Source organism: Penicillium soppii, assembly GCF_028829465.1.
Source record: "Penicillium soppii strain IBT 18220 chromosome Unknown utg000007l, whole genome shotgun sequence".
NCBI lineage: Eukaryota > Fungi > Ascomycota > Eurotiomycetes > Eurotiales > Aspergillaceae > Penicillium > Penicillium soppii.
This window is the reverse complement of record NW_026643237.1, coordinates 2,729,522-2,757,131: the sequence shown is the minus strand read 5'-3', so window position 1 is coordinate 2,757,131 and position 27,610 is coordinate 2,729,522. Positions and strand designations below refer to the sequence as shown.

Sequence of the window (27,610 nt, the reverse complement as noted above, 5' to 3'; positions counted from 1 at the left end):
GAAGCGTCGGAAGGTACAATGAGATTCCATCATTCTAGATGCTTTGACAAAGCTCGTTGGCTACGCGGTGCTTGTATATTTTACCTTCGGCTTATAGAAAATAATTCCTTCGATATAACTCTCCTCAATCTTGAGAAAATTTAGGAAATTTCTGTGATTCATCAGCAACAGATCCACGCATGGCAGTGCTAGAATAACCTGTCGAGTCTCTGGTGCTTAGTGTAGTGGCCACTCACCTCCCCACGCAGTTCTATGGTTCTTGAGAGTCCCGACTCAATACGTGCAACCACCTCAGCTCCGAGATCTTGCACGTGGGGAGCCTGGCTGGAGGCCTGACTAGACACCGGTTCTTGGATCAAAAAGCCGGATTTTATAGCTTGCTGCTTGCACTTGCTCGTGGTGATGAATAGATATTATCACATTGATGCCTTCATCCTCTACTGGTACGCAGTCGGGCTAGAAAGGCTCACGATGGGGCCTATTCCTTACCCTATATGGCGAAAAAATGTAAGTTTACATCCTGGGATCTCCTTAATAACCTTCGGGAAATCTCCTTGGACCGTTTCAAGGACAGATTCACGAGAGAGCGAGACGGTTTGGAGCCGGAGGAAATTGACCAAGGCATTGCTTTTCACAGCCCCCCGGCAGGGAGCGGTTATCAATCAGCTAACTGGTTCATGTTGTTCTTTTGCTTTGGTCTGACTGTATAGTTGCAACCTTCAAGTTACAGTTGAGGCTGAGAGATGGACCCATTGACCTTAGAGAACATACTCGCTGTGACTAAACGAAAACATGTTGCATTAATTTGGATTTAGCTTTCGGTGAGTATCCTGTGATCCTATATTACCAGAGAATTTTCAAGTCAAAACAAGTGTATGGTTGGCATGGTCACTTATTTACCTGAAGTTGAGTAGCACAGTGTGTTATATCACTTTCTGGGAATGCAGGCGCTAGATGTGTCGACAGGGATCTGTATTAGTGGTAGCAGACTTAGATTACCTCTCAAGCTATTTGAACAAGACCAGTGTGGCCACTTGCTATATTGTCTTTGATTCCTAGCCCATATTTCTCACAAGTATTCTTCATCTATCCTACGTCGTACCCGTTTCTCAATATGAGGTCCATCTTTACTATGATTGATCACCTGCTATTCACAATCTTGATTCTTATAGTAGGCCTGTCTCGGTGCTATGTGATTCACACTAGCTAATATTTATATTCTTCTCTTAAAAGCAGCCACTGTAGCAACAGAGGAAGGAAACACTATCAAAGCCTTGAATGTTGATATTTATGAAGTGACCAATATGCAATTCTCCGGGATCGTGAATAGCAAAGGGTACCATATTAATGGCACTGTCCGGGTGAGTCTTCCAAGGTTCATATGTATTCACTCATTCCGTTCCGATTTGCACTCACCGACATATGGTTATCTACTAAACATACGCAATAGGTCTTTGCCTGTATACCGAAGGCTGATCTGGGTGTCGTCTTTGATCCTTCAGGGCTACTACTAAAGCAAATGATACATACGCAAATGAGCACAATCTTCTACAAGTAGCTAATAAGGTTACTTGTGACATTGCCTCCTCCAGATTGAGAATTATCTTCGCTAAAGAAATGTGATGAAACAAGAATACTCATTTATCTATAACGGTACGCTGTGCTGTTGGAGGTCGCAGTTGCGTACGAATTAGCTGTTCGTACAATGCAAGAACTTTCCTTTGTAACGATGTATGTCGGCTCATTTCCAAGGTGCATCTCTTGTACAATATTCTTTGTGGCCTTAAAAGTCTTGGGCTAATCCTCTTACAATTTAGGGTACTTCTGACATTGATCCAAGCTGCAGTCACTCAGCAACACTTGCTGGCGATATTGCTACTCGATATCACGATAGGGGCGGTACACACACTTGTGGGCAGGGATTTGGCTCATACCATTGCAACATCGCTATTGCAAGATCTACCTGTTGAGTTCCTGTCATGGATGGGGATTATTACTTAAATGCTCCATCCGCCAATGCCAGAAATAGCTAGTATAATTAACCATCATGTTCTGATTGGGCTTGTGCGCTAGGCAACGACCTTATCGTATTTTTGAATGTTTACGGAGAAGCTCATTCTAACAGGCATGTTTTGTTCAGGGTGATTTCATGGCTATATGTGCTTGAAATGTTCCAAGGTTCTCATTAAACGAGGGTTCAAGTCCATGGCCCTGACCACCTTCGATATATATCTAGTTCAATCTTGTTGCCAACTGCGAAAGCCGTAATTTTTTTTCAAATCGAAAGCTATCTCGCGTGCCGGTATAAGCCCTAGAATATTTGTACATTTAATTTGAATTTTACACAGATATCATGACTCTAGCTCAATACATAACATTAAGGAAAGCCTTTTAGAAGGACCTCAAAAGCTGATGTATACCGTGCGTTTCAAGGATATCAGTTTATTTAGCATAATTTAAATGCCTCCTTTAACAGCCCGCCGGGCTAGCTCAATCGGTAGAGCGTAAGACTCTTAATCTTAAGGCTGCGGGTTCGACCCCCGCGTTCGGCTCTTCCTAAAAACCAAAAGGTCTTTAAGATTTCTTTTTTTGCTAAATTTACATATCAGTTCAGCTATACAAGATAAATCTTTGATGGTAAAACAGTGTATGAAAAATAGGGGTTGAAACCAGACATAGCTTTTGGTTTTCCCTAAACAAAGGATCAAATTGCTGTCTAACAAAAAATTGTCCCAAGATTCAATGGCCCATGTTTCTAAGGAAACGCACGGACCAACCCGATATTAGCACGCGTCGAACGCGTTAACATCATGAGAATTTGTAGCAAACCACCCTTGCTGCAATGAAAGAACTGCAGGGATCTAGAGACCCGACAGACAAGTCTCGAGACCAAACCCGCACTCCGCGAAGACATAGCACACGGCTTCCAACAACTGCCATCAAAAGTTCCAAACGAAATAGGTCACCAGAGCCAACTGCGAGCAGCAGTCGCAAACGAACATCACTCTCACGCAATCAATCCACCCTTACCCAGATAGACTTTGTGACCCAAACTACGGCCCAGGATGATGAACAACTCGATTACATCGACGAAGACAAACGTCGTGAGAATGCTCACACCGAACCCTTGAAACGAAGCGATGGTTCCGACAAGGATTCAGACTATCTCCCGGCACCACCGGTGCGGTCAACTCGCGTTACAAAATTCAAGATGAACGACCAAGAGCGTAATTCAAGTGACCGCCTGCTAAACCGGAGGAATTCTGGATTTGGCGATCGAGACGCAGACTCAGGTCATAAGCCACAAAAGAATGAAACCCCGAAGGCAACTGTCCGTACGAATAAAGGTGGCCGGAAATCCTCAGAAAAGTCAACAGGGAAACGCAACAAGACCTTGACTCAGATGGATTTTGTACGACGTTATATTACCATCGATGACGATGACGACGATGTGAATATGGGATACATCCAGCCGACACCGCACAAGAAAGGCATCAAGAATGAACAACAAAGGCTCATGGCCGAGTTGAATGAAATGCAGCTCGCGAGGCATGTGACGCCTGCCAAACAGAGCCAACGAGTATTTGAAGAGGAGCTGGATTTGTCAACCGGAGACCCTATCTCACAACCAATTGCAGCACAAGAGAGGGAACTTGAAAATGAGAACGAGGACTGGCGGGAATCTGCAGGGCTGGTCACACCACAGAAGTCCCGAATGCGCGAGATCCCCTCCTCACAGACGCCCGAAAGCCCCGGCCTCGCCATCATAACATCATCTCAATTTCGCAGTGCTACTCGCTCACCTTCGAAGAAGAAAGTATTAAATCCAACAAATCACTGCATACCGCTTATCAAAGAAGAGTCGCCGGATATTCGAAGGGTGGTAGAGGACCCACAAGGTCCCGGCAATGAGTCTTCGACACGGGGAACAACATTAGACTCTCAAAGCATGCATAATTCCTTGAATATGTCCCTACCCAATAATGCCGAAGATTTCCCTTCATCAGCTCCACGATTGGAGTCGAATCCACAAGAACTACTCACGGGAGAAAATGAGACCCCGAGGAATAAGCTCAACAAGAGAGAGAGGACAGTGGTCTATGAGACGGATGCAGATTCTGATTACGATGACTCCGAGAACAGTCTTAACAGAGATTCTGTGACACCATCTCCAAAGAAAATAACCCAAGCAGCCCGACCCCGGGTCATCTCGCAGGCTACCCAAGAGGGCCCAGAATCACCTAAGGATGATTCCCAAGAACTCCCTCTGCCAGCTCATCAATCGAGCCCCGACTTAGATGACGCTCCTCCGCCTGAACCTCCAATGTCCGATGCCTCTGTTTGCTATCAAAGAATGCACGCAGCTACGCAATTCCCCCACGAACCAATCCCGTCGCTGAATACACAGAAGATGGCCGAGCTTTTCCCACACGAAGGTAGTACCCAGATGTCCAACCTGGGACCAGGGCCATTGAATCCTTCCCGAAATCAGGTACCGGGGCCGTTCTCGCAAACGCAAACGCAGAGCCAGGGAGACAAAGACCCCACTGAAATGGTTCCTGAATCCTCACCCACACGAGTACTTGAACAAGAGGGGGCGGGCCATGCTACATTTCAACGACCTCGTGTTCCTAAATCAGTGGTTCAGGTCGAGTCCTCGCAGGCGGTGGACCGAGATCCTCATTGGCAGGCCCAAGCTCTCTCTCGAAGCCAGCTTTTGACATCTAGTGTTATGGAGAGTATCCCAATGCCGGATTTTTGGATGGGAAGTCAAGACAGTGTGGGTGAGCCTTACAGCTTACCTGAAGGGTGATATCTATGGATAGTTAAATGGCTTATGAATTATGAACCAGTACCTTAAATATCAATATCTTGTCAATACATATATATATTTACCGAAAAATGATTATCTTTGAATCCGAAGACTGGAAAAGAAAAAATCAAGCAAAATTAAGAGAAATTAAAGGAAATTAAGAATGTTTGGATGTTGATCGTCGTGGGCGGGGCGGTCGGGCCGTGGATGAACGTGGAGATACTGCAACTCTTGTGATTGTCTTGGCCTTCGAACTCTTTTTTTCTTCTTGCAACTTCCCTCCCAACCATGGATTTCGCCTACGATCAAATTCAAGAAGAAGCTTTCTCTAATAAAGAGGGAATATCCTCTGACTCTAAATCCCAGGAGTCCAACAACCTCAATGACGAGCTACAGGAGACCTTCCGCGCCTTCTCCGCCAGCCCGTGGGGTTCCCGAATCGGAGGACTCTGGGACAATGTGCGCAAGCAGGGAGAAACATACTACGAAGGTGCTCGCCAAGAATATGTTGCTGCCAGCGAAGAAGCTGTCAAGGGCTTTTCAGAACTGAAGGACACACTCGCCGATCGGACAAAGGGGCTTTCTCTCAGCACTGCTGCTCTGACGGGCAGTGGCGAAGGACAAAGTGATGAGACCGCCACACCAAAGGCCGCTACGGAGGGAGAGTCCCTGGAGAAGGGAGAAGGCGCTGGCGCCGGTGGAGAGAGTTTTATCTCGCGGTTGAAGGCGGAAGCTGCCCGGCGGCTGAAGGAGATTGAGAAGGCTGAGGAGGCAGCGGACGAAGCGATCCTGCGATTCGGAATGAGCATTAGCCAGAAACTGCGTGAGGCAGTCAGCATTGTACCACCTGAGACGGACGAGTCTGGCAAGCTTCTCTTCGAGAGCAAGGATGCGGAGGGCAAGCGGGTGATTCACGCCACGCGGTTCGAGGCACAGCTGCACGTTATTCACTCAAACCTCGAAAGCTTCAGCAAGGATCCGGTTAGTGATGAGTGGCCTGTGTTCCAGAAGGACTTCAATGTCGAAAGTAAGACGGATGAGATCGCCGCCGACTTGGAGAAATACCCCGAGCTTCGATCGGCCATGGAGAAGCTCGTGCCGGAGCAGGTGGAATACGCACAATTTTGGACTCGCTACTACTTCTTGCGTCTCGTCGTGGAGACCGAGGAGAAGAAGCGCAAGGAGCTCCTGAAGGGTACGTTGATTCTATGACGTCTGCGAATTGTTTGATTGCTAACCACGCTTTCACTATATAGGCGCCAATGCCGAGGACGAAGAAGAGGTCGGCTGGGATGATGACTCTGACTCTGAATCTCAATCTCCCTCTACTCCTCATGTTCGCGCTGGCAACGAAACTCTTGCTCCCACCAAGGAGACCCCGAAAGCCGAGCCTCGCCGGTCTAACGACCAACAATCCCAAGCGGACAGCGAATCCAGCTACGATGTTGTGAGCGGTGCTGCTAGCAAAACGCCCGGAAGTCCAGAGAAGGTACCTGCCGCCAAGGCTGATGAGAGTGACGAGGACTGGGAGTAAAAATATCCCACCCCTCTCTTCTCCAGCATGCATCAGCAAGAGGCCCCCAAAGTGAGCCTCGAGGCAGACACTGGCTATCGTGCTGGCTGAACCCCTTCAACTAACGGAAGAAATGTGTTTATCTGGAGTTTCGGAATGTCGGTTTTTCTATTTGGCGTTTCGTACCCGTCTTGTTGTCCCTTTCTATTCCCTGCCCCGTTTTGTAGCGGATTTGGCTTCAGCGATGCTATCTACCTATGGGATGATATCTGAATATGCACATCGTCCCTTCTATCTACATACTGTGGCCACGGAGCTTTGGCTGCTGGTCTGTCCAAGTTAGCTCCCATCCATTCTATCCAGCATTTAACATTCGGTTCTCAATGGTATCTATAAAGCTCATTCGAGCCTGAGTAAAACCATACCTAATTTAAAGGAATCAGTCTCAGGATGCACCCGCCATCTCAAGCTCAGGATTGCAATACATGTACAAGGGTACCTAAATAATCCCTCCACCGGCTCAGTCCGCTGTGCCAGACCCCAAATCCTCACCCCTTGAGGCTGCACTCCCCCCTCTTAGAGAGAGGCGATTCAGCATAAGCAGGCGTCATACCACGCAGATTACTAGAGCGGACATTCGACGAGCCTTTGCGCACTGGTGTCTCGGGGGTATTTTCCCTAGAACGAAGGTGGAAGCCCTGCCCACGCCCGCTGGGCGAGTATGGGTCACCGCCGTATTGGTAGGGGCTACTACCAGGTTCCCAGCCGTATTGGTAGTCCTCGCCGCGGTGCTTGACTGGGCTTTCGTTGTAAGGGTCCCAGCCGACGCGGCGACGGGCATCGGAGCGGAGCCGCTGGCGGTGTTGTTCGTCGCCGCCGGCACCAGTGGTGGATGATTCTTCTAGGAAGAAGTTGAGGAGCTCGTCACTGATGGAGAGGTGGGATTGTTGCTGGAATTGTTGGAGGGAGGATAGGCGGAGGAGGGTCTCGAGGAGGGAGAGTGAGGTGCGGATGTTTTCGAAGTGTGGGTTGGTGACTGTTGTCGTGGCGGCTGGTTGGGGTGTTTGTTTTTGGCGAGATGAGGAGGGTGATGGGGGCGATGAGTTGCCCTTTTCTTCTATGGATAGCTGTGCCATTAGGCTTGTGTCGATTGTGGAGTCTGCTATGGGGGATTCCAAAGCTTCGCTGTCGGACTCGGTATCGGAGTCTTCGTCTTCATTGAACACCTCGAATGCAATCCATTCTGGGTCCAGTCCAGAAGGTAGCCGCCATTCTTCAGGTATGGAGTCTTGGTGGAAAGAGTTGAGGTTATCGCTTGCTGAACCATCGTCTCCGTTTAGCTGTGCATCGAGTTGGGCTTGTTCTTCGTCTTCGGGTTCCTTTTCGGAGCCTGATCGAGAGAAGTCATCATCCACCTCCTCGCGTTCCATCATACGTCGCGGAGGAAGAGCGTTCAGGTCCCGTTTCAAGAGGAGCACTGGATTGTTTGTTTCTCCTTCTGTACTGATGTTGAGAATTCTTCCAGTGTCTGCGTAAAAAATCTTGGAAATTTGGTGGATAGGGAGGATGTCACGTATTCCCGCACTAGATACACCCTCGTAGTTTTGTTGGGGCTGCGGATCATGCTCGTCGAATGTATGGACTCGTCCATCATCCAAATCCTCAATTATCAGGACTTGGTATGTGTATTCATCAGCTCCAGCCGGTCCCGGGAGTTTGGTTCTTGGTCGTTCATTCGGAGACTGTAATGAGTTCATTGGAACACGACGCAGCTTCAACCGCGCCTTGTGTATGACTTCCTTCCATGTTGCCTCGCGGACAGATTCTTCGTCATGAGGACGCACGTGGCTGGCAAACAGCATGTACATAGATAATGTGAATGTGGGCCCTACTTGGACCGCCTGAGATGGAGACATCGAGTACTGTGTGTCTCCTGCTGTAAGAAACGTGCTCGCCTGGAGAAGTCGAGATGGCGAGACCGTAGCTGGTAGGTTGGTGGACAATTTGGCCCCGGATGTTGTGATAGCTAGGTTCATGAGTGGTACTGCGTCTTCAATCCGAGCTAACAGCCTTTTAATATCCTTGATGATAGGCTTGATTTCAATTTCGCTGTGTGTGCGGTCTTTGGAGGAGTGAGCTCCTTTTCGCCTTGACTCTTCCGATGCGACAATCTTTGCCAATCGCTGTCCTAATGCCTGGATTTCCCATCTCAAAGACTTGGTGAGGGCAACGGCAGATTCTAATGACGTATTCCCCCGAGCAGCACTGCACTACTTATGAGCCCTCTGACAATGCAAACCCGAGTCAAGTATCTCAAATTACTCACATTAACTCAATCATATCAATAGATGGGGAGATGACTTGGATCTTGCTTTCTAGGCGCTGTTGCAATGAAAGTAGTTCGTCACGATCCTCACTTTTGACATTCTGATTAGGAAAAGGCAAACGGTTAGCTCTAGTTTCTCCGACGTCAAGTAAAGCTCATACTTTTAGTAGGCGAGATGACTGCCGCATTGCATAGCTAGCAGTTATCGCGATACCCGAGCTACGGGAAAATTGTTAGAAGTGGCATTTGGGTCATTTGATTAACAAACATACCGAATGGCATAGTTCATCGCCTGTCGGGTAAGCTGTTGCATGCATTAGCTCCATGATCCCTGACAGGTCACATATATGACATACGCCAGTTAGAAAAGTATCCATTTTCGAATTATGTCAAAGGCCAATGGCCTCTGAAAGTAGTGTAGATCGTGACGGATATAAGAGAGTGACGATGGAGGGGGCTGCTTATCGATAAGAAGTGAAAGCCCAACATGAAAGAAAGAAAAGAGCCCAATGACGATATTTGCTCCTTTTTTAAAGAGTCATAGTGGGAAATATTGGGTAGAAAGATATTGAAACGATTGATAAGAACAATTTCTCTGCATCCATACACAATGTAGTTCTTTATTTTCTTCAGTTTATATTTGTGTCACGTGCCAATATCGCGGGGTCTTAGTTTCTCCGTGCAAAATCAAAAGGCGGACCCCTCGATCTTGTTGACTCAACCTATATCTGTCCGAAGTCGACCTTGGTATTATTGTCTTCTTTCACCATGTCGAACCAAACCCCTGAATCCTGGGAAGATGACCTCGCCCGACAGGCTGAGGGTGTCAACCTGAACGCACAATCCCGCCCCCAGGCCCAGGCGCCATCTTTCACACCAGGTGCCGCCTCTTTCACACCTGGAGCCTCCAGCTTTGTCCCTGGACAACAATACCAGCAGTATGCTGGCTACCCCCAGCAGGGCTACCCCCAGTACGGCCAACCTCAGGCCTACGGTGATTACCAGCAGCAGCAACAGTCTTATGGCCAATACAACGCCTACGCCCAGCAGCCCGGTAACTTCAACCAGTACAATAACGGGCAGCAGCAATACGGTGGTTACCACCAGCAGCCTCGCCAAAATGTGCCTGTAGCTCCACCACAACCCGCAGCACCGGCTCAGTCTGCCCCCAAGCCCGCTTCGAGTGCCGCCCCGCCCAAGGCCAAGGTGCTATCTATTGGTGCTACCTCCTCCTCCGCCGCCCCTAAGACCAAGGTCCTCTCTATTGGCACTCCTACCCCCGCCGCGAAGCCCGCCGCGAAGCCCACCGAAACCACCAAAAATGGCGATACCACAGGCCCTGCTGCTGCTGAGGCAGGCGCAAAAGCCGTGGCCACCAAGGGTCTTGATAAGTCAGACAAGGCTGCCGCTAGCGGCAAGTCTTCACCTACACCATCTTCCGGACGTTCTAGCCCGGCTCGCGGCGAGACTGCTAAACAGGCTCGCGAGGCCAACGCCGTTGCGAAGGCCCAGCAGGCTGATGTCGATGACGCAACCTTGAAAGAAATTTACGGTGAGAAGAGAGAGCACGTCAACGTCGTTTTCATCGGTCACGTCGACGCTGGAAAGTCCACTTTGGGTGGTTCTCTCCTGCACGCCACCGGTATGGTCGACGAGCGTACCCTCGATAAATACAAGAAGGAAGCCAAGGAGGCTGGCCGAGAGACTTGGTACCTCTCCTGGGCCTTGGATTTGACCCAGGAGGAGCGCTCCAAGGGTAAGACTGTTGAGGTTGGCCGTGCCTTCTTCAAGGTCTCCATCCCCCACCCCGATGGACCCATCGAGCGCCAATTCTCCATCCTGGACGCCCCCGGCCACAAGTCTTACGTCCCCCACATGATTGGTGGTGCTTCCCAGGCAGATCTTGGTTGTCTGGTCATCTCTGCCCGTAAGGGTGAATACGAGACTGGTTTCGAGAAGGGTGGCCAAACCCGTGAGCACGCACTGCTCGCTCGTAACACCGGTGTCTCGAAGTTGGTCATCGTTGTCAACAAGATGGACGACCCTACTGTCGAATGGAGCAAGGACCGTTTCGATGAATGTACCGTCAAGGTCATGAAGTTCCTCGAAGCCCTTGGCTACAAGAAGGCCGACATCTATTGCATGCCTATTTCTGCCCAGCGCACTATCGGTATCAAGGACCGGGTTCCCAAGGAAATGTGTCCCTGGTACGATGGCCCATCATTGCTTGAGTACTTGACCGCATTCGAGCTCCCTGAGCGTAAGATCAATGCGCCCTTCATGATGCCTATCAGTGCCAAGTACAAGGACATGGGTACCATGGCTGAGGGCCGTATTGAGTCTGGTATCATCAAGAAGAGCGGTACCTACCTCATGATGCCCAACCGCGAGGAGGTTCAAATCTCTGCCCTATACGGCGAGACGGAAGAGGAGATCCCGAATGCCAAGGTTGGTGATCAGGTCCGCATGCGTCTCCGTGGTATCGAAGAAGAAGATTTCTTCCCTGGTTTCGTGCTCTGCTCCCCAAAGCGTCCAGTTCACTGTGTGTCTGCTTTCGAGGCCAAGATCCGTATTTTGGATCTCAAGAGCATTCTGACCGCCGGATTCAACTGTGTGCTTCACGTCCACTCCGCTGTTGAAGAAGTTACTTTCGCCTCCCTGCTGCACAAACTCGAGCCTGGCACCGGCCGCAAGAGCAAGCGTCCGCCTCAATTTGCCAGCAAGGGCCAGACCATTATTGCCCGTCTTGAGGTTACCAGCACAGCCGGTGCAGTCTGTGTCGAGAAGTTCTCAGACTACGAGCAGCTCGGCCGTTTCACCCTGCGTGATCAGGTAAGCCGTTTATTGTTGTTCATGATTAGAAACATTACTAACAACTTGTTCAGGGTCAAACTATCGCCATCGGTATGATCACCAAGCTCATCACCCCCGAGACCGAGGGCCAGTAAAGGGTTTCTACTACTGAAGATACCTGAATGTCTATATTCCCCAAAAGTACAATGAAACACAACAGAAGAATGATGTCACCCCTTGCTTGCGAGAAACTTTGAAGAGGGAAATACGGGCGGGCAGAGGTCGCGTAATGATACCACAGACAGTCCACCTCAACTGACGATGATGAACATCTTATTTTATTTACATAGATTCTTTTGCTTACATGAATCTAAGCGGTTGAACCGCACTCGCTTCTAGGGATTTGCATATCCAGTTCCAGCTTTTTGTAGTCCATTGTTAATGCATCCATTAATTGTGCGGTGAACAATCGTTGGCATTAAATCATATACCTAAAAAAGGCCAGAAAGATCTAAAGCATTGGACTTTATTTTCTTGTCATCGAGTGCAAGTATGGCTTGTGATATATATTCAGTACTTAAGTAAAACCTCGCGATCGATTTACCGCTTCTTTCCAACAACCTTTGTGAACCCATCCTCATCAATCTCAGGCTCTGCACGCTCCCGTGGAGCGCGAATCAAAGCAGGCGCATCGTCCATTTCTTCATCATCCTCCTCATCATCGGTCTCTTGATCATCATCCCCAGCCTCAACCCGTTGGAACTGCGCAGCGGCCGAACGGTTCTGGCTCTTCTTCTGATAACTCTCCAACATCTCTTGGATTAAGCTGAACTCGCCGCGAGCAGTCTGAGCCTTGAACTCCATAATCATATCTGCGGCGTCTGCAGCGCTCTCGTCATCCACCGCGACGTCAAACTCGTCGTTCATCACTTGGATAAGCACTTCTTCCAGGTCTTCAGCGTCGGTCTCGGGTCTGTCGCGCAGCATATCGGAAATTGCGCCGCAGAGCCAGTCCCGCTTATCGCTAGAGGTTGGGCCGCCCCAGTTTGATTGCACAGCTAGTGAGAGGGCGGGCCAGTTGTTGAGGGTGAGGGTGATAGCGAGGTCAAGGTAAGAGGCGGCATCGGTAGCCGGCGGGGCTGCAGAGGTTGTGGTCATTGTGCAAAGTATTGGTGCAGCTAACTGGTCTGAAGTATGATTCTTTTTTCCTTCTTTTGCGGATCCCGTTTTGATAGTACCCCGCGGTCTGGAAGTTGAGGGAGGACAATGGTGGAGATGGATGGAGTGGCTTTGACAATAAAAGATAAATTTCCGGAGGATCTTATCAATTTGTTTTCCTTAGTAACAAGCAAAAATTGTACAATTGGGATCGTATTGTCCAAGGCTATCTTGAAATTTTTATTCGAGATGCGATTAGATATGATAAGGTCAGGTGATCACGGTATTTTACTTCTGTCGTCCCAAGTACCCTAAGTTGCATACTAATTGCATAATTAGTTGAAATACTTACATTTATCCTTAACCTTGAAACTAGTATGCAACTTAAGTAGTATGCAAATTACTAAATACTACCCCAAGTCCTGGAGGTTTCGGTTCTCAGGTTGTCACGTAGGTTTACATCTGACATGATTCAACCCCCAGGCCAAAAGATCATAAATCTAGCAATGGGGAATGTCGAATTAATATCCCTTTTCATTTCTTCCACAAACATCCTTGACCTTTTAATCTAAACGGTTTTTGTCCCAGCACTTTTCTCTCTTAAAAATCATTTTGTCTAACCAGCCTGATAGTGATCTAAGTGAGAATGAGGTCCCAGAATCTACTGCAGTGGAACGCTCCAATGACGAGGAGGAGATTCTCGCTGCAGAGATTGAAAGAGTTCAACTCATTTATCTCTCTGAGTAAGCTGCTGTTATTCGAGCAAAGTGTCAGCCAGGTAAAAATGCGAAACCAGAAGTGGCTGAGGCTGAATACCAGAGTGGAGTTAATAGAGTTCGATACTTGGCTGACCAGGTTGACCGAACTGCAACAGTACCTCACATGTCAGTGATCAGGACACAAAATATGGGTACGTACGGCAAGGCTTATATTGAAGCAGAAAGCTTATAAAAAGCAGATACTGTCGTAGCATTGAGGCAAGATTGGATTAACAATGTAAGTAATGGACCGATTTATCTGCAACATTACTGACAAAGTTCAGATTGCCATTTGTCAATTCTACGTGAGTGAAATATCCTTTCAAGTAGACAATGCCTTTGAAGCCCTATTACAGTCAATGGCTGACGCTTTATTATGGGCAGAGGAAACACCAATATGGCACGACAGTACTTGCACCTGAAATAATATCTGGTTTCGACCGACACGCAGGATACTCAAGAAAGTGTCTTACAGTTTCATCTTCTTGTCGGCCTGGCCATGACAACGAACTCAGTTGACGAGGCACGGCAGCTTCTGTCCCAGATAATCAACTTAAACGAGTTAATTGACTGTCTGTGGAAGACCCTAGACCGTTACCCAGAGCCTCAGCGATCCCTTGCCATGGCTATCACCAGAATGCCAGTGAACGACGGAGGACAATTCACTGCTACACAAATGTACAACGCCATTGAGGACTCAGATCCACAACTTCTGGAGGGTGCAAACATCAACACCGTCGAATCCCTGGCGAAAGAAGACTTATCCGCTTATCATTTCCATGATCATGGGTTCCTCCTTATCGACAATGTAGTCAGGCAGATGTTCCAGCGGTATTTTCCAGTGGTATCTTGTTGAGCTAGACGATGAGGACCTTGAACATTCCTCGCCATCTTCCTCGCCAAAGGAACTAGAGGATGCTCTCGCACCTCAAGCACCCCAGGATCCTCTGGTTTAGAGAGATGGAGCAAAGTTGACTGTAGATGGTTTGCACGTTCTTGAGGCTCTGTCTCTTGTCCTTTTCTTGAGAGTGCTTCGACCAACTCGTATGCCATGGAAGCCATCAAACAACACCTATTGACAGGGATCTCTCTTTGTTTGGGGCGTGTGTGTCAATCTTTAATCTTCCTTGCCGCGACCGTGAAAAGCCTGAAATATTGTAGCAACACCAACACCCACAAGGATTTCGCCCTTAAAAGCACCCAATCTGTTATTGTAAAGGTGTTATTGTAAAGGATACCAAATTCCATTCATACGCTGACCGATTTTTGTGCTTTTAGGTAAAAAAATAGTCAGAAAACTTCTCCACGTATTTGATACATGAAGATGAAAAACAAAAAAGAAACTCCGATAGGGGGAATCGAACCCCCGGCTGTCGTGTGAGAGACGACGATGTTAGCCACTACACCATATCGGACCGCTGTGGTGGAAGCTTGATTTAGTTTAGTCTTGACCCTTTTGGTTTAGCGCTCCTTTCCTTGTGCGTACCCGTGCGTGGTTCTATATAGTTCCCTGTTCTCCCCCCCCCAATCCACCATCTCACATTTTCTTTTTCGACCTCCTCCTTCCTGGTCTCTGCAGGTGAGGCATTTTTGCTATTGATCCGGATCACCGAGCTCCTGAGCTCTGCCACCCCCTTTTCCCTGCGTGACTCGTTATCACCTCTTCGCGACTTCCCCTCGCCCCTCGCTGCTTTTTTTCGGCCATCACCTCGTTTCTAATCAGGTGCTTTTTCTGAGGACCTAACGATAAGCCCCGAGTTTTTAGTCCCTATGTAACAAACTGTCCGTCGGTGGTTCGTAATCCCGTTATCGACGTGCCTTCCGCTCTCTCTATACAGTCGTCTATGCGAGAGGGTCTAGGAGTGGCAGGATAGAAAGAACGGTTTGATAGGGCCTTGTTACATTTAAAATTAATTTATTGCGATAATTGATGTTGCTAGAGACAGGCGTCGAGAACCGCGAGCCACTACGTATTTAGCACCACAAGAATTAGAACGCTCTATCTTACATTTCACTCAAAGCGAGCCAGTTCTGTCCATTTAGCCATCTAAACTGCAGTAATCTAGTGCGAGTCTAAGCAGAACAACTGGTATATTGTGACTATCAAGAGAGATAAGGGAGTTATAGAACTGCAGGGCTTGACACCTGAGGCTTCAACACCCTTCAGCACTGCCTGAGACCTATCTATCGAATCACCAAAACTCACATAAATCCTTCAATTTTATGCCCCTTGTCGTCGCTTGAGTATGCAATCTCGGTTCCGGGGGCCTGAAGTCTTGAAAATTGACGAATTCACGGAACATTGTTATGGGCCACGAGAACGGGCGATCATTTGCTAAGTACGTGAGTGTGAGAGACGACGTTCAGTCTGCTTTCATGGGAACCCCAGCGAGAATGGGATGAATCAGAATGTATACCTCAAGCCCTGTCAAACGCAATAAGATTGGAAAACAGGAAAAAGTCATTCACGAGATATATCTTTGTTGTCTGGGCTATGGCCGAGGGTCTGTTCGTGATACGCGGGTGGAAAGGAGATGTGCACATCGACCTGTTGATATTTAGTGTGAGCGAGATTAATGAGGGAGGGAACGTACATCTATGAGTGTTTCAGGAGGAAACTGAGCCTCCAAGGGCGAGGAACCTGAGGATATATCGTAAGTGGTAAACCCTGATTCTCGTGAATACTTTATTGGCGGATCTTTGCCTATGTATGCACAGAAGTTAATGTATCGTAAAATAGCCTCAAAGATGTCATTGTGGGCGAACAGCCCAAGGAGACCCGTGAGGAGATCCCCGTAGGGGATGATATCGAAGCCCGTCCGCCTCCTGTGGCCCTCGAGACTCCCGAGGCCCCCACACCCTCCACCACCCAAAAGAAGAAGAAGAAGAAGAAGAAGAAGAAGAAGAAGAAGAAGAAGAAGAAGAAGAAGAAGAAGAAGAAGAAGAGGCCAAGCTCCGCAAAATTGGCCAGCGTCAGTACAGTCACGCGCAACTTCGCCCACGGCATGAAAGAGGGCTTGATAACCCAGCCACCGGCTGGGATGGCTGGCTCGGTATGCTGAGGTGATGCTGAGGCGACGGCGTTCCTCTGTTGTTTTATCTTTTCTTCTCTCCGAGAACCTTAGCGAGGTGAGATGAATGAAAACGGAGCTTTTTACTGAACCGGGGGAGGAGGAGGAGGAGGAGGTGTTTTTGGTGACGTTCCTCTGGGCTGTTCGGCCGTTTTTGCTTCTCTCCGAGGACCCCAGTGAGGTGAGATGAAGGAAGAAAACGAGTCTTCTGTCTCTACTCTTTGTTTTTTGTTGTTTTGTTGTTTTGATTTTTATTATTCTTTGGTTGGCTCTCTTCGGAGGTGACCATGTCTAAATACATACTGCCGCCGGGCAATTTCATCTTGGGAATGCATTTTGCTGTTCAATATAGATCCCCTCGCAGACCTGGATCTTATGGTAGACCCTGATTGATCTAATACGAGACCTTGTAGAGGCCAGCTGCTGAAATTCCCTTTATATGACAATTTTCTCTCAGTCATCTCTTAGTTATCTCTTAGATGTCTCTTAGATGTCTCTTACCTTTGGCTCCCTTTTTTTTTGATCATCTTTTTCTAATAGTGTAACGTCCATAATAGTTAAGAACCATTAAAGAAATACTTCCGCTTTAGAATCGGACAATCACTAGAAGTAACATATTAAATGAATCAATTACATCTTGCTATAGAAACCCAAGCATCTAGGTGGTCAAATATTCGAGAAAATAGGGCTCTAGTGCCTGATTCATATACAGCTTCATACACAGGGTGAGAGAAGTATTTCTACCTGGACAGCATTAGGAGTTTCATGGAGCAAATCCATTCATATTGATGATTCACGACGCTTTAAAGCAAGATAAACAGCAATTTTCAGTTATCTCATCCAATGACAATCACTCCTAGTGAGACCCAATTTCTCCTAACCCTTAAAGTCGAGCTAAATGTTTCCAAAATTTCTTCCCAAAACTCCGAGGCGGCTTTGCGATAGCACTATCACTCGCTTTCCGAACACTAGCCGCCATATCATAGTATGGAGGGCTTTGGCCAAGTTTGTCATTCATATTATTCACCTTTGAGGACTCAAGTAACCGTCCAGAAGAGAAAAAGTAGTCATCGCGATCCTGAGAGTTTTGGGCTAGCTCTCTTCGCATCTGGCGGTTGGTATTCTGCTTTAAAGAAGCATAAGCTCGGTTGAACTCACTGTCGGAGAGTCTTTCCATAGCGATATAGATTTCGGGGTTTTCAATGCGTTCTTTCAGAACATTTGATAACTTTGTAACCAACTGCATCCCCTCTTTCAATAACAGAAACAGCTTTTCAAGGTAGTCTATCATTAGCGGGACACTGTCGTCGTGCATAGGGTGATTCTCTGCTAAGTTTTCAAGCTCCGTTTGTAGCTTCATAAACTGTTGCAGTGCTAGCCGGCGAGTACGCTCGATCTCGATGACAGAGGTGAGTACATCTGGGCTCGGCTCGCATAAGTGGTATTGTGGAGAAGGGTGACAGTCGAAGACTGGCTTCAATTCTTGGCTTCCAAGTAGTTCGGACATTTTAAAGATAATGAAACGATTCTCGTGTGGTAAAATTTGGTATAAGATAGGAAACAGGAATATTGAATATAATTTGGGATCGAGTTTTGAAATAGTAGAAAGATACATCTACCTGGGCATCATTGATACGTATACTCCTTGCCGCCGCCTAATAAGGAATGGATCTCTACCTAAGGTAGCTTCCCTCCCAAACCTTGGGACTAATCCGAGCCCCTCTCACCTTTAGGGCTAAGGTTTGTTTAAGTTTGCAAGGTTTCATATAGCCGTATAGCTTCAAATTTAGCTCAGGTGTAAGTATACCAGTCTTTTCCAAATAAATGACTGGGTTTTCGCTCCGCAATTTCGCACATTCAGGCTTATAATAGTTTTCGGCCCCTGGCCGGGATACAACTACACAGATCTTGTAGAAATGTCTAATTTAAATTCACATTTCAAATAAAGTCAGGTTCTACCAGAGATCTAGGCAGAGGGGGAGTGTACGAAAGCTTGAGAAATGTCAGTGCCAATAATAAGAAATCATTTATCTACTAGGAGAGATTATATAGTGAAGACGAGGCTCTCAAATGAGCTAGGAGGTTATCTTGCTTCCTTACTGCTGCGATCTACAAGCATAGTTTCAGGGGTCTAATGTTCACGATTACCTACCGGTGAGGTATTCTTCCCTGGAGTACCCTTAATGGTAAAGGTTGTTTTACGAAAGAGAGATTTCAATCACTATCTCTACATACACCTCGAGCGAGACTCATGTATATCAGATGGTTGCTGAAAATATCGAAACGTTTGATGTCATATGCTTGCACTACGATTTGACGAATGTACCCACTTCCTAACTCTATCGCAGCTTCAACTTCATAGCTTCAATCTTGTACTAATCCTTTCCACACATCTGTATCCCAAGTTCTCTAATAATGCAATACTGAATAGATTCGTATCATTGAGTTCCGCAACTCCCTGTGATCTACTTGGCTGTTCTTCTATTCTTTCTTGAATCCTGCTATTGTAATGAAGTAAGATATTGTCACCCTAAACTTGGTAGTATACTGCAATAATGTATCGATTGACAATTATATATACTATTTACCTAAATTATTCATCTAAATTATATAATGATTCAGATGTATTGACCCTTGTGGAGTAGAATTCTGATTGAAGTCTGCTTGATGCTAGCGAATAAGGACACAAAGTTGAGAGAGACAACGGAAAAAGAAAAGCTAAACGCGATACAGAGAAAGAAAGCCCTTCATTCTTGCTCCTTCTGGAATTGCATGTCCCACACCAAGGTTGCGAGCTCGACGAGGTCCTGTGTCCCAAACACTATGTCACGTTCCCTGTGATTCTCCGCTGGCCGTCGGAATAGAAGGTGAAAGGGTATGAGGAGCTGTGGTGTGGGCTGGCCGGGATTGAAGTGGACTTTGCCGTCGGATCTCGATTTTGTGATGGTGAGGTCTGTTTTTCTGATAGGTCTGGAGACCTCTGAGTTCCACTCCCACCGCTGGATAGTGATTTGGGGAATTTTGTTATGGACCTTGACTGTAAAAGCTATGTTGGCCTGCCCTTTTGCTGGATCTACCCAGTAGTGGGCGTCGCGGCGAAGTTTGGCAGGAGTCTCTGATGATGCGACTTCTAGAACTACCGAGGGTCTCTTAGGAGCTCCGTGGGGAGGTCTTCGTGGACCCCATCCCCCGTCTGCTTCCTTCCTTGTGCCATTTTCATCAGTCAGTGTCGTGGATCCCCATGAGAAAACCGCTTTTTGTAAGCCTCTTTCCTGGAGGGCTGATATGAGCGTATGGCCAAATTCCGCTGCGGCTTGCTCGTGCGCTGGTACAGGCATCTTCACGACAAGGAGGTGATTTTTTGGATTGAAGGATATCCTGTCGTGAAAAGGAAGATCTGCTGATGAATAAAAGAAGTCTTGTGCAAAAGTTACAGGGTGAACGATGAAGATAATGTGATCGCTCTGGGTGCCTTCCGTCTGTGGCAGTCTAATTAGATTGTCCTGGGGTCCTTCGTCATTTCCCTGTGCGGTGGGGAGAGAGCAATAGAGACGATTACGCTCAAGTGATATGACTCGGCAAAAGTCGTCCATACTGTTGTAGTGATATATATTGACCGAAGAAGGTAGTTCTTCGATATCCTGAGGGTCATGTTGGCTGGCGGTGTCATGAGGCTGGGCCATCTTTGCGAAGAACGGAGGGCATCAACTACAGAAGAAGAAAGCTTAGCTAGAGTAAACCAGCACAGTGCAAACTTGCCAAATGTAAGCTAAAAGATAGTGCAGTGTAGAGGACTGCAAGACTTTTTCCGGATGTTCAAATTAGAAGTGGCTCAACAAATCACCTCATTATGACTGTCACGGCAGTCTAATATGGCCCTAAGCTTAAAAGCCGGTCTCGCCTATGTAACAGTCGCACCGCCCTCACTACCACCTTTATATTCTTAGAGCAAATAGTCTATAGCTATTCTGACCTGGCCAATATATCTCCTAAGGCCTCGGGCCACATGGTGATCTCGCCCAGTAGAAACACAATGATACTCAAATTGTTTAATTTATATAAGATCTCTTTCACTTTCCGAAGGACCCTTTACTCTTACTTTGCTTTCACTCAGCTCTTACCTTTCATATCTAATTACTTGATCAGGTCATTCGGTCATCACTATCCACTTCGCTATGCCCCTTGGTAGAAGTGTTCAAATAAGGATGGTATTTGGACTTTCCAATCAACAAACAAACACAAAGCACACATCAAGCAAAGAGTTCTACGTAAATCGTGTAAGTTGTGATAAAGCAAGATGAACACCAATATTCAGCAGTATCACCATAAATTGATCACTCCGGAGACCTTAATTCCACATAACCACTAAGACCGAGCTGAACCCTTCAAAATTCTCTTCCAAAAGCTCCTGAGAGTTTGCGTAGGAGCATAATCAGCCGTACTCAATAGATTGATCGTATTATGGGATTCAAGACTTTGGCCAACTTTGTCATTGAGCTTATCCCCCTTTTGGAGCCGAACAAACTGGGATAGAGGGATCATGTCGATGAGCCGTACACAGACTATTCTTAATGACTAATATTTGAAGAAGAAATGTATTCCTCTAAAATCGATAATTGTGTTACCTATAACAGCAAGGATGCCGCAAATTCTTCTTTTTGAAATACATCCAACATCTCCCGCACACATCGTGACACTGTATGTTGATACACTTCGTCTCTAACAATCAAAGGATTTCCAGATTTTTGGACTTCTCCATGTAAGCTTTCTCATCTAGCACTGGACGCCCATTTCTTCAAAGTGGACTGCCAGGTAGTTAAAATCAGGTAGTTAAAATCAGGTAGTTAAAATAGAGACTTTTTATGACGAGGAAGCTGTCATTACATACGACCTGACCACTTGGGTTCCGTGTCAGTTATTTGAATCTCGATTCCCGACTGGGCTCCCAAATCTCTTAATCCATGTATCATGTCAGGTTCCCAGTCCTGCGCTTTCATCATACTTCCCGACAGACAGAATCCTCGGAGATGGGGTGTGTATCTCTCCCAGTTTTGGAGCCATGATCGAATAGCCTCCAATAAGTAGTCAGTCTTCCATTGCCATTCCCATTGCTCTTGCGTACATAAGCAGTCAGTCAAAGTCAGCCATTTAAGGCGCTTGGGCAGTGCCACTGCCAACGAATTCGCATTTGACATCGAGGGAGAAAATCCGAGTAGAAATGGAATGGGAACCTTCAAACATTTCAGCGTATGGAGTCCGCCAAAGACCTTGAACGATCCACTAAATTGGATTTCTGGATCTTCAAGGTCCGCTTTGTAGCCTTGCGATCCTGCTGTAATAGTCAGGTCCGTCAAAGTCTCTTGAACATAAGATAGACCCTTAGCGATTTGGTCCAAATCGATGATAGCGGTAAAAGAATGATCTCGAAGATCTGGGCGGTAGTACCAGTCCTAGTTAAGCTTCTGAAGACTTGGTCTGATTGATAATACTTTACTAAGATGCCTTTCGCGTAATATAGTCAAATCGAGCGATGTAAGTCTCGATGGATTTGGTAGATTCTTTCCGGTCAATGTGAAAGTAGCGGGATTGTCGATTAAAGTCCTTATTCGTTTAACTGACGGCAGGTAAAAGAGAGGGAGGACGTCCTTTGTGTTCCTAGAGTCCGATTTTTGGTGAATGTCGTAAGGAAGGCAGGGAGACTTCGCTGTCACATCTTCAAGATACGTAAAGGAACTAAGGTTACTAGCCGTAGTCTCCTCACAGGGGGGCGAGCGGAGCATCATGCCCCTAAGACGGCTCTCTCGGTTGAAATTCTTATCAAGGAAGAGACGTTTCAGATTCAGGAGGTGTGATATCAAACGAGTGGTAAACGCGTCCATCGATCCAGCGCGCAGCTCTTGGATCCATTCTCCCACATACGGAACATTGGTCCTTTTGATGCATTCCACTAGCTCATCTAAGACAACGTTGCTGATTGGGATTTTGGGGCTTTCATTTCTGGGGTCGTATAGGCTTCCATCGAAGCAGTCACCATCTAGAATCACATCGTAGACATATCTGGCGAGCTCGGGCCTATGGATAATGCTTCGCAAGAATTGAGCGACTGGAGGAATCTGGGAGTCTGACCATATCCATTGAATATGGGCGTAGAGAAATGGCTCAACAGGATAGCGCAAGTCCCTGTGAGTAAGACATATCGCGGCAAGATCGCCGGGCGATAGGGATGCAAATATCAAATGTAAGATTTCAGTAGGAGTCGTGTGAAGGGACGCCATTGAATGTGTTGTGCCATCAAAACTGGGGGAAAAGAAGAGATGAGAAGAGAGAGGAAGAAGAGAAGCTATCTAAGCGAGAGGCCTGTCACTGTGTGAGATCAACTATCACATGATCTTCAATACAAGCAGAGGGCTATAAAGCTCGAGGAATTTATGTGTAAATCTTCCAAGGTTGCCAGAGTCATAGTCGTGTGTAGTTTACACAAGGCCTAGGAGCAAAGCGTATTATTGTCCGAGGAAGTAGAATGACCCTGGAGTCTCGCATGCAGTGTAGAACCGAGATATTGTCTTACGTCCGAGAATGTATTTAGTATCAAAGATCGTGGTATTGAAGAGACTTACCGCTCCCTTTAGTTGAACAACTGTAGAATGTCATTGGATGGTACTGTTTCCCTCGAAAAGCTCGGGATTTTGGCAATAGTGTACGAAGTACGAAACACCTCCGAAGCCAAAATCTTGGAACAGAACGTGGGTCCGGGCTCGCAACGTAATGTTTTGTAACACTGCTATTCAATGCTAAATTCTCCCACTCAAAAAATAGTAATAACGAGAAATAAAACTGTGTTCTATAAGTGGACCCGATCTCTTTTGAGGCTAGGTAATCTTAAGCTATATCAAGATAGGATTATATCTCTTAATTGACACGATGATAGTTTAGTTAGTAATATAAATAGAAAGTCCTCCTATGTTGAATCAATGTTGATTCTCTATTTACTGAAATTCGAATTCTATCAATTCGTCTTATATTGATGGTGAAAATGCAGGTTAAAAATGTCAAGTTTTGTGGCATTGTTTAAAGTCATTTAATACTTGGCTTGTTTGCTATTCCAAATATGTAGAAGCTTACTAGCCTTCTGATTAGCGTGATGGTTCCAAAATGCCAGCTCTACTCATCCAGGTATAATATACCTAGGTATATTGTGACAATTTGGGATTTTGGAAGCCCTTTATAGTTTCTTTCAAGCAACATGCCACATTGAATGAGTGTTTCTTAACATATACCACGACTTTCCTCACCTTTTTGTTAAGTGTTCACAAGCTAAGCAGCAATAATTAACGCACGCGGTGCCTTTAGTAAGGGATATTCTAGAAGCATTAATCCCCGACAAGCCTTTAGATCAGCTTGCATGTCTAAATAGCTAGGTGAAAAGACCACGAGTTCCTAAATTGATGCCACGACAAACTGTAGTCCTTCCATAATTACCTCCGTTTATACCATATTGGACGACCGCGATGAATTACGCCTTTTAGTTCAACTTGTGAATTTGCGGATTAGCGCTATTTTTCCTTATGCGTCCCTGCTCTTACCTTTACATTTGTGGTCATTGTCTTGGTTTGATTAACCATGATGTTCACGGTTCTTACTGCAGCCTGATGGGAAGTATAGTGAATTGTATGTCTCTCTTTTGTGCGTCGTGTGGCAGGCGCCCAATAGCCCAGTTTTCGGGAAGTGTAAAGGTGTTATACTCTAAGGGTCTTGATGCTGAATGTTCCCAGACCTTATAGACACCATGTTTGAGCTCCTATCTACATGTACGACGATGAAGAGAGGAATATAAAAGAAAGGAATTAAATAATTGACACTGAGGCGGTAAACTAAATTCTAGACGCAGGAAGTTTCTAAGAAGATGCCGTAGAGACATAACTGTGGATATTTCTTAAGTACTTGGTTCCAAGGTAGTAAGTTCAAAATTCAACAGTAAAAATGTGATTCTTTTTTTGGATCTCTTGAATTTTACCTGAAACGCACGGCAACGAGATTAAACATGACAAAAGTTCAAATTCTCATTCATCAACATCCCGTGGCTCATGGTCCTTCCAATACTGCGCATATTCCTTGTCTGTTTGACTCGGGACAATCTCATAGCGAGTAAGAGGAGCCAAGGGGACACCCATTTGCTCATACTTATCCAAGCGTTTTCTCGTAATTTCGCGACTTTTGTTAATACTATAAACCTTGATTCGATGGGCCGAGGACGTAACATGCAGACCCCAGTTCCAAGCTGCTCGGACATTGAGCGGTTGTGTGTTGAGGGAGTTATCCCAGCATCGACAGACAATTTCAATCCATCCTTCCACATCACAAGGTAAATCGATTTCCCAGGTGCGCCAGGTCCATTTGCCCTTCTTCGATAAATTCTCGGGTGGCACGTCGTACCAACTGAAACCACCATCTGCCGACAACTCAACTCGTTCTGGCCAGCGGCCACCTCCAGAATAGGCCCAGCCCTTGCATCGAATCTTTCCAGTGTGCACAACAGCTTGATTTGTCCATGGGGACATGATAGCCGAGCTGACTGGCATTTCTTGAATCTGGATGCCATCTGTGGGTCGCAAGTTGTATTTACCGACCTGTTGGTTGAAGTAGAGGTATTCTTTGCTCTGAACCGGTGCCATAGAAGGGTTTTCAATGGCCTTGATGCGATACAGCCATTTGACGCTTCGAGCCCCAATGTACCCTAGCACCACCACTCGTAATGGATAACCATGAATTTTTGGCAAAGGTTCACCGTTCATTTCCCAGGCTAAAATAACCTCGTTTGCCTTTACCTTAGACCAGGGGACACTGACAAGATAGTTGCCCACCTCCAGATCCTTGACGTAAGTCTCAGCACCGTAAAGCTCGAGGTGTTTAGCAGGTTTCACGAGACCCCCGCAGTCCTTGATAACCTTTTTCAAACTGATACCGACATATCGGGCAGTTCCAATGGCACCTTCAGCCCACGGGGCCTGGGGAACCTCGTCTCCCTGACCACTGTAGAGGGAAATCTGCTCAATGCGGCGAGTTCCCGAGCACTGTATGGTAACCGTCTTCTCAATGCGAGGAAACTTGGTTTCGTCTTGGAGATCACGTAGTTTGTAGGTCTTTGGGTGATTGACCAAGCCATCGAGTGACAGCTCCCATTTGGCCTTATCAATGATTGGGATCCCGCCGTGATTCCGGACGAAATGAAGCGGGTTCGGTGTGATCGCCTTTGAGGTGACCAGCCGCTTGGGAGGCTCTCCATTGTAAGGGAATTGCAAGAGGTGAAGCATATCGGGATGTTTTTCGCGGAGAACACATTTCCAAGAGTCATCTGACGTAGTGGCAAGTTCACCACCGAGGGCGGCATGCCACTCTTTGAAATCATCTCCCGGGAGCACGGGATTGGTCCCCGGAATTGGACCAAATTGGAAGTCAGGGCAGGGGTCAAATGTTTGCGAAGTGAGAATCTTCCGTGCTTTCGCCTTTTTCTCCGGATATTTTTCCCACTCAACGTATCTATTGTGCAGCCAAACACTATTAGCTTCTGGGCATTGGTCTCAGCTTATAAGTATGGAGTAGCAGTACCCTTTCCAACCTACACGCTCGCGGGCGAATAGCTTTGCGCGATCACCCACTGACGCAATCGCTTTTTTATCTTTCGTCAATTTTTTCTCCGGTGGGGGGTAAATGTGGTTGGTGACTCTTCCAGATTGATCAAGGATAGGCAATTTGTGGCCTGCCATGCCCTGTTCAATCTTCCACTCATCAGGACGATTGGTAGTATCTAGTGTCTCCGATAGCTCCATTATGGCTAATTGTGAAGTCAAATAACTCCGAGGAAAATTGGGGGAACAGATGTTTGGGTTGGAATGGCAAGCCAACAGCTTACTTATATATAGTTGTTATAATGTATGTAAGTAATGCGTTGTTTGAGGTAACACATTCCAGCCGATGGCGGGGTCTAACAAGGTTTCACCCGGCATCCATGGATAGCATTCATTCCGCATCCAGTAACATTCGTTTTGTGGCCCAAAACTTCTGATTAGGCATTGGAATGATGTCACGACTTCCCAGGGATATGGCTGTGACACGATGCAAAGTGACTCGATTCGGAAAATGGGCAAACAGATTTCTTAGTGATAACTAGCGATTGGCAGTAAGCGCATTATGGAGTCTCACTCGAGTACTTTTGGTCGGATGAAGCGAATATACGGTGAGCTCTTCATCTGCACCTGGGGCAATCTCGTGAAACTCAATCGCTTGAGCTCATTGCGATACGGGGAGCTCTTCTCCAATCAGAATAAGAGTAAGCCAAAACGGCCTTGGAAGCCACCCTGTCATAAGAATTTCCTAGCTTGGTTAGTACAACGTCGTCAGGAAAGGCGGGGCCGCTTCCGTTAGGTCAAACGGATCGGTCATAGTTTTTTGGACTTAAGCTGTTTAACGAGAATTGGGTTATAAACTGTACTAAAAAGGCATTCCAAACTCTCCGGCCGATTCTCGAGGCGCCATAATTATAAGCGCGTAAAATACGAAGACCCGAAAATCATCGGTGAATAGTTTACGCTCGTCTAAAAAACTATCCTTTTATACGACATCGACCCGGACGATAGGTATAACTTCGATAGTACCGGCTTCGCGATGGGATTGAAAGCGACTACGAAGGAATTATAAGGGCTAAATACTACGGTCGGCGATCGCTTTTATAGCCCGAATGTAATGGTCTTTTAGACCTTACAATGGAAGACAGATCGCCAAGACAGCACTCTTTCCAATCTTTGGCCTTTCTTCCAGAAGGGGTTTTCCTGGTGAGTTATAATGAGACTCGGCAGATCGAGAAGCTACTGATCCGGTAAAGTTACGGGGGAAGCCCGTAAACGAAGGACGAATCGGACTTGGTGTCACCAACAAAGATAACAGACATATGATGGCGTCACAAAGCGCAAGGATTCTGACCCATACCCTTTTGTAGTTTGCAAGGATTAGTCTCTGTGAATTGAATACCTTATTATTGGTGCTCCTCAATCGGTTCGTCTCGTATCCACTATCGTACATGTCTTACAGGATTAACAGGCTGATCACCCCTTACTTGGTAATTTTTGTAAATTTCTTTGTCCCTCAAAGTAGAGAAAAGAAAGTCTACAATCAATGCACGCT

At 46.6% G+C, this 27,610-nt stretch overlaps 11 protein-coding genes across 11 annotated transcripts; 5 read left to right on the top strand and 6 right to left on the bottom strand.

Annotated features, from left to right (window-relative positions):
- Positions 1 to 2,842: 2,842 nt before the first annotated feature.
- N7529_010310 (uncharacterized protein) lies at positions 2,843 to 4,813 on the top strand (the record flags this gene model as incomplete). Its single annotated transcript, XM_057245837.1, has 1 exon — positions 2,843 to 4,813. One exon carries the CDS (start codon positions 2,843 to 2,845, stop codon positions 4,811 to 4,813), a length of 1,971 nt encoding a protein of 656 aa, XP_057094100.1.
- A 288-nt stretch (positions 4,814 to 5,101) lies between these two features.
- N7529_010309 (BSD domain-containing protein) lies at positions 5,102 to 6,347 on the top strand (the record flags this gene model as incomplete). The annotated part of the gene is made up of 2 exons (XM_057245836.1): positions 5,102 to 6,008; positions 6,070 to 6,347. The coding sequence occupies 2 exons, from the start codon at positions 5,102 to 5,104 to the stop codon at positions 6,345 to 6,347; spliced, it is 1,185 nt and encodes a 394-aa protein (XP_057094099.1).
- A 527-nt stretch (positions 6,348 to 6,874) lies between these two features.
- N7529_010308 (RanGTP-binding protein) lies at positions 6,875 to 9,029 on the bottom strand (the record flags this gene model as incomplete). The annotated part of the gene is made up of 5 exons (XM_057245835.1): positions 6,875 to 8,591; positions 8,653 to 8,753; positions 8,814 to 8,871; positions 8,925 to 8,956; positions 9,009 to 9,029. The coding sequence occupies 5 exons, from the start codon at positions 9,027 to 9,029 to the stop codon at positions 6,875 to 6,877; spliced, it is 1,929 nt and encodes a 642-aa protein (XP_057094098.1).
- Positions 9,030 to 9,420: 391 nt separating this feature from the next.
- N7529_010307 (translation termination factor GTPase eRF3) lies at positions 9,421 to 11,600 on the top strand (the record flags this gene model as incomplete). Its single annotated transcript, XM_057245834.1, has 2 exons — positions 9,421 to 11,484; positions 11,538 to 11,600. 2 exons carry the CDS (start codon positions 9,421 to 9,423, stop codon positions 11,598 to 11,600), a joined length of 2,127 nt encoding a protein of 708 aa, XP_057094097.1.
- A 445-nt stretch (positions 11,601 to 12,045) lies between these two features.
- On the bottom strand, positions 12,046 to 12,603 carry N7529_010306 (pre-rRNA-processing TSR2 family protein; the record flags this gene model as incomplete). Its single annotated transcript, XM_057245833.1, has 1 exon — positions 12,046 to 12,603. One exon carries the CDS (start codon positions 12,601 to 12,603, stop codon positions 12,046 to 12,048), a length of 558 nt encoding a protein of 185 aa, XP_057094096.1.
- Positions 12,604 to 13,860: 1,257 nt separating this feature from the next.
- N7529_010305 (uncharacterized protein) lies at positions 13,861 to 14,217 on the top strand (the record flags this gene model as incomplete). The annotated part of the gene is made up of 1 exon (XM_057245832.1): positions 13,861 to 14,217. The coding sequence occupies one exon, from the start codon at positions 13,861 to 13,863 to the stop codon at positions 14,215 to 14,217; it is 357 nt and encodes a 118-aa protein (XP_057094095.1).
- A 1,451-nt stretch (positions 14,218 to 15,668) lies between these two features.
- Positions 15,669 to 16,423, top strand: N7529_010304 (uncharacterized protein; the record flags this gene model as incomplete). Its single annotated transcript, XM_057245831.1, has 2 exons — positions 15,669 to 15,700; positions 16,102 to 16,423. The coding sequence occupies 2 exons, from the start codon at positions 15,669 to 15,671 to the stop codon at positions 16,421 to 16,423; spliced, it is 354 nt and encodes a 117-aa protein (XP_057094094.1).
- An 892-nt stretch (positions 16,424 to 17,315) lies between these two features.
- Positions 17,316 to 17,939, bottom strand: N7529_010303 (uncharacterized protein; the record flags this gene model as incomplete). Its single annotated transcript, XM_057245830.1, has 1 exon — positions 17,316 to 17,939. One exon carries the CDS (start codon positions 17,937 to 17,939, stop codon positions 17,316 to 17,318), a length of 624 nt encoding a protein of 207 aa, XP_057094093.1.
- A 1,240-nt stretch (positions 17,940 to 19,179) lies between these two features.
- N7529_010302 (uncharacterized protein) lies at positions 19,180 to 20,115 on the bottom strand (the record flags this gene model as incomplete). The annotated part of the gene is made up of 1 exon (XM_057245829.1): positions 19,180 to 20,115. The coding sequence occupies one exon, from the start codon at positions 20,113 to 20,115 to the stop codon at positions 19,180 to 19,182; it is 936 nt and encodes a 311-aa protein (XP_057094092.1).
- A 1,197-nt stretch (positions 20,116 to 21,312) lies between these two features.
- N7529_010301 (uncharacterized protein) lies at positions 21,313 to 22,707 on the bottom strand (the record flags this gene model as incomplete). The annotated part of the gene is made up of 2 exons (XM_057245828.1): positions 21,313 to 21,882; positions 21,922 to 22,707. The coding sequence occupies 2 exons, from the start codon at positions 22,705 to 22,707 to the stop codon at positions 21,313 to 21,315; spliced, it is 1,356 nt and encodes a 451-aa protein (XP_057094091.1).
- Positions 22,708 to 24,492: 1,785 nt separating this feature from the next.
- On the bottom strand, positions 24,493 to 26,259 carry N7529_010300 (sulfite oxidase; the record flags this gene model as incomplete). The annotated part of the gene is made up of 2 exons (XM_057245827.1): positions 24,493 to 25,969; positions 26,039 to 26,259. The coding sequence occupies 2 exons, from the start codon at positions 26,257 to 26,259 to the stop codon at positions 24,493 to 24,495; spliced, it is 1,698 nt and encodes a 565-aa protein (XP_057094090.1).
- Between the last annotated feature and the right edge of the window lie 1,351 nt (positions 26,260 to 27,610).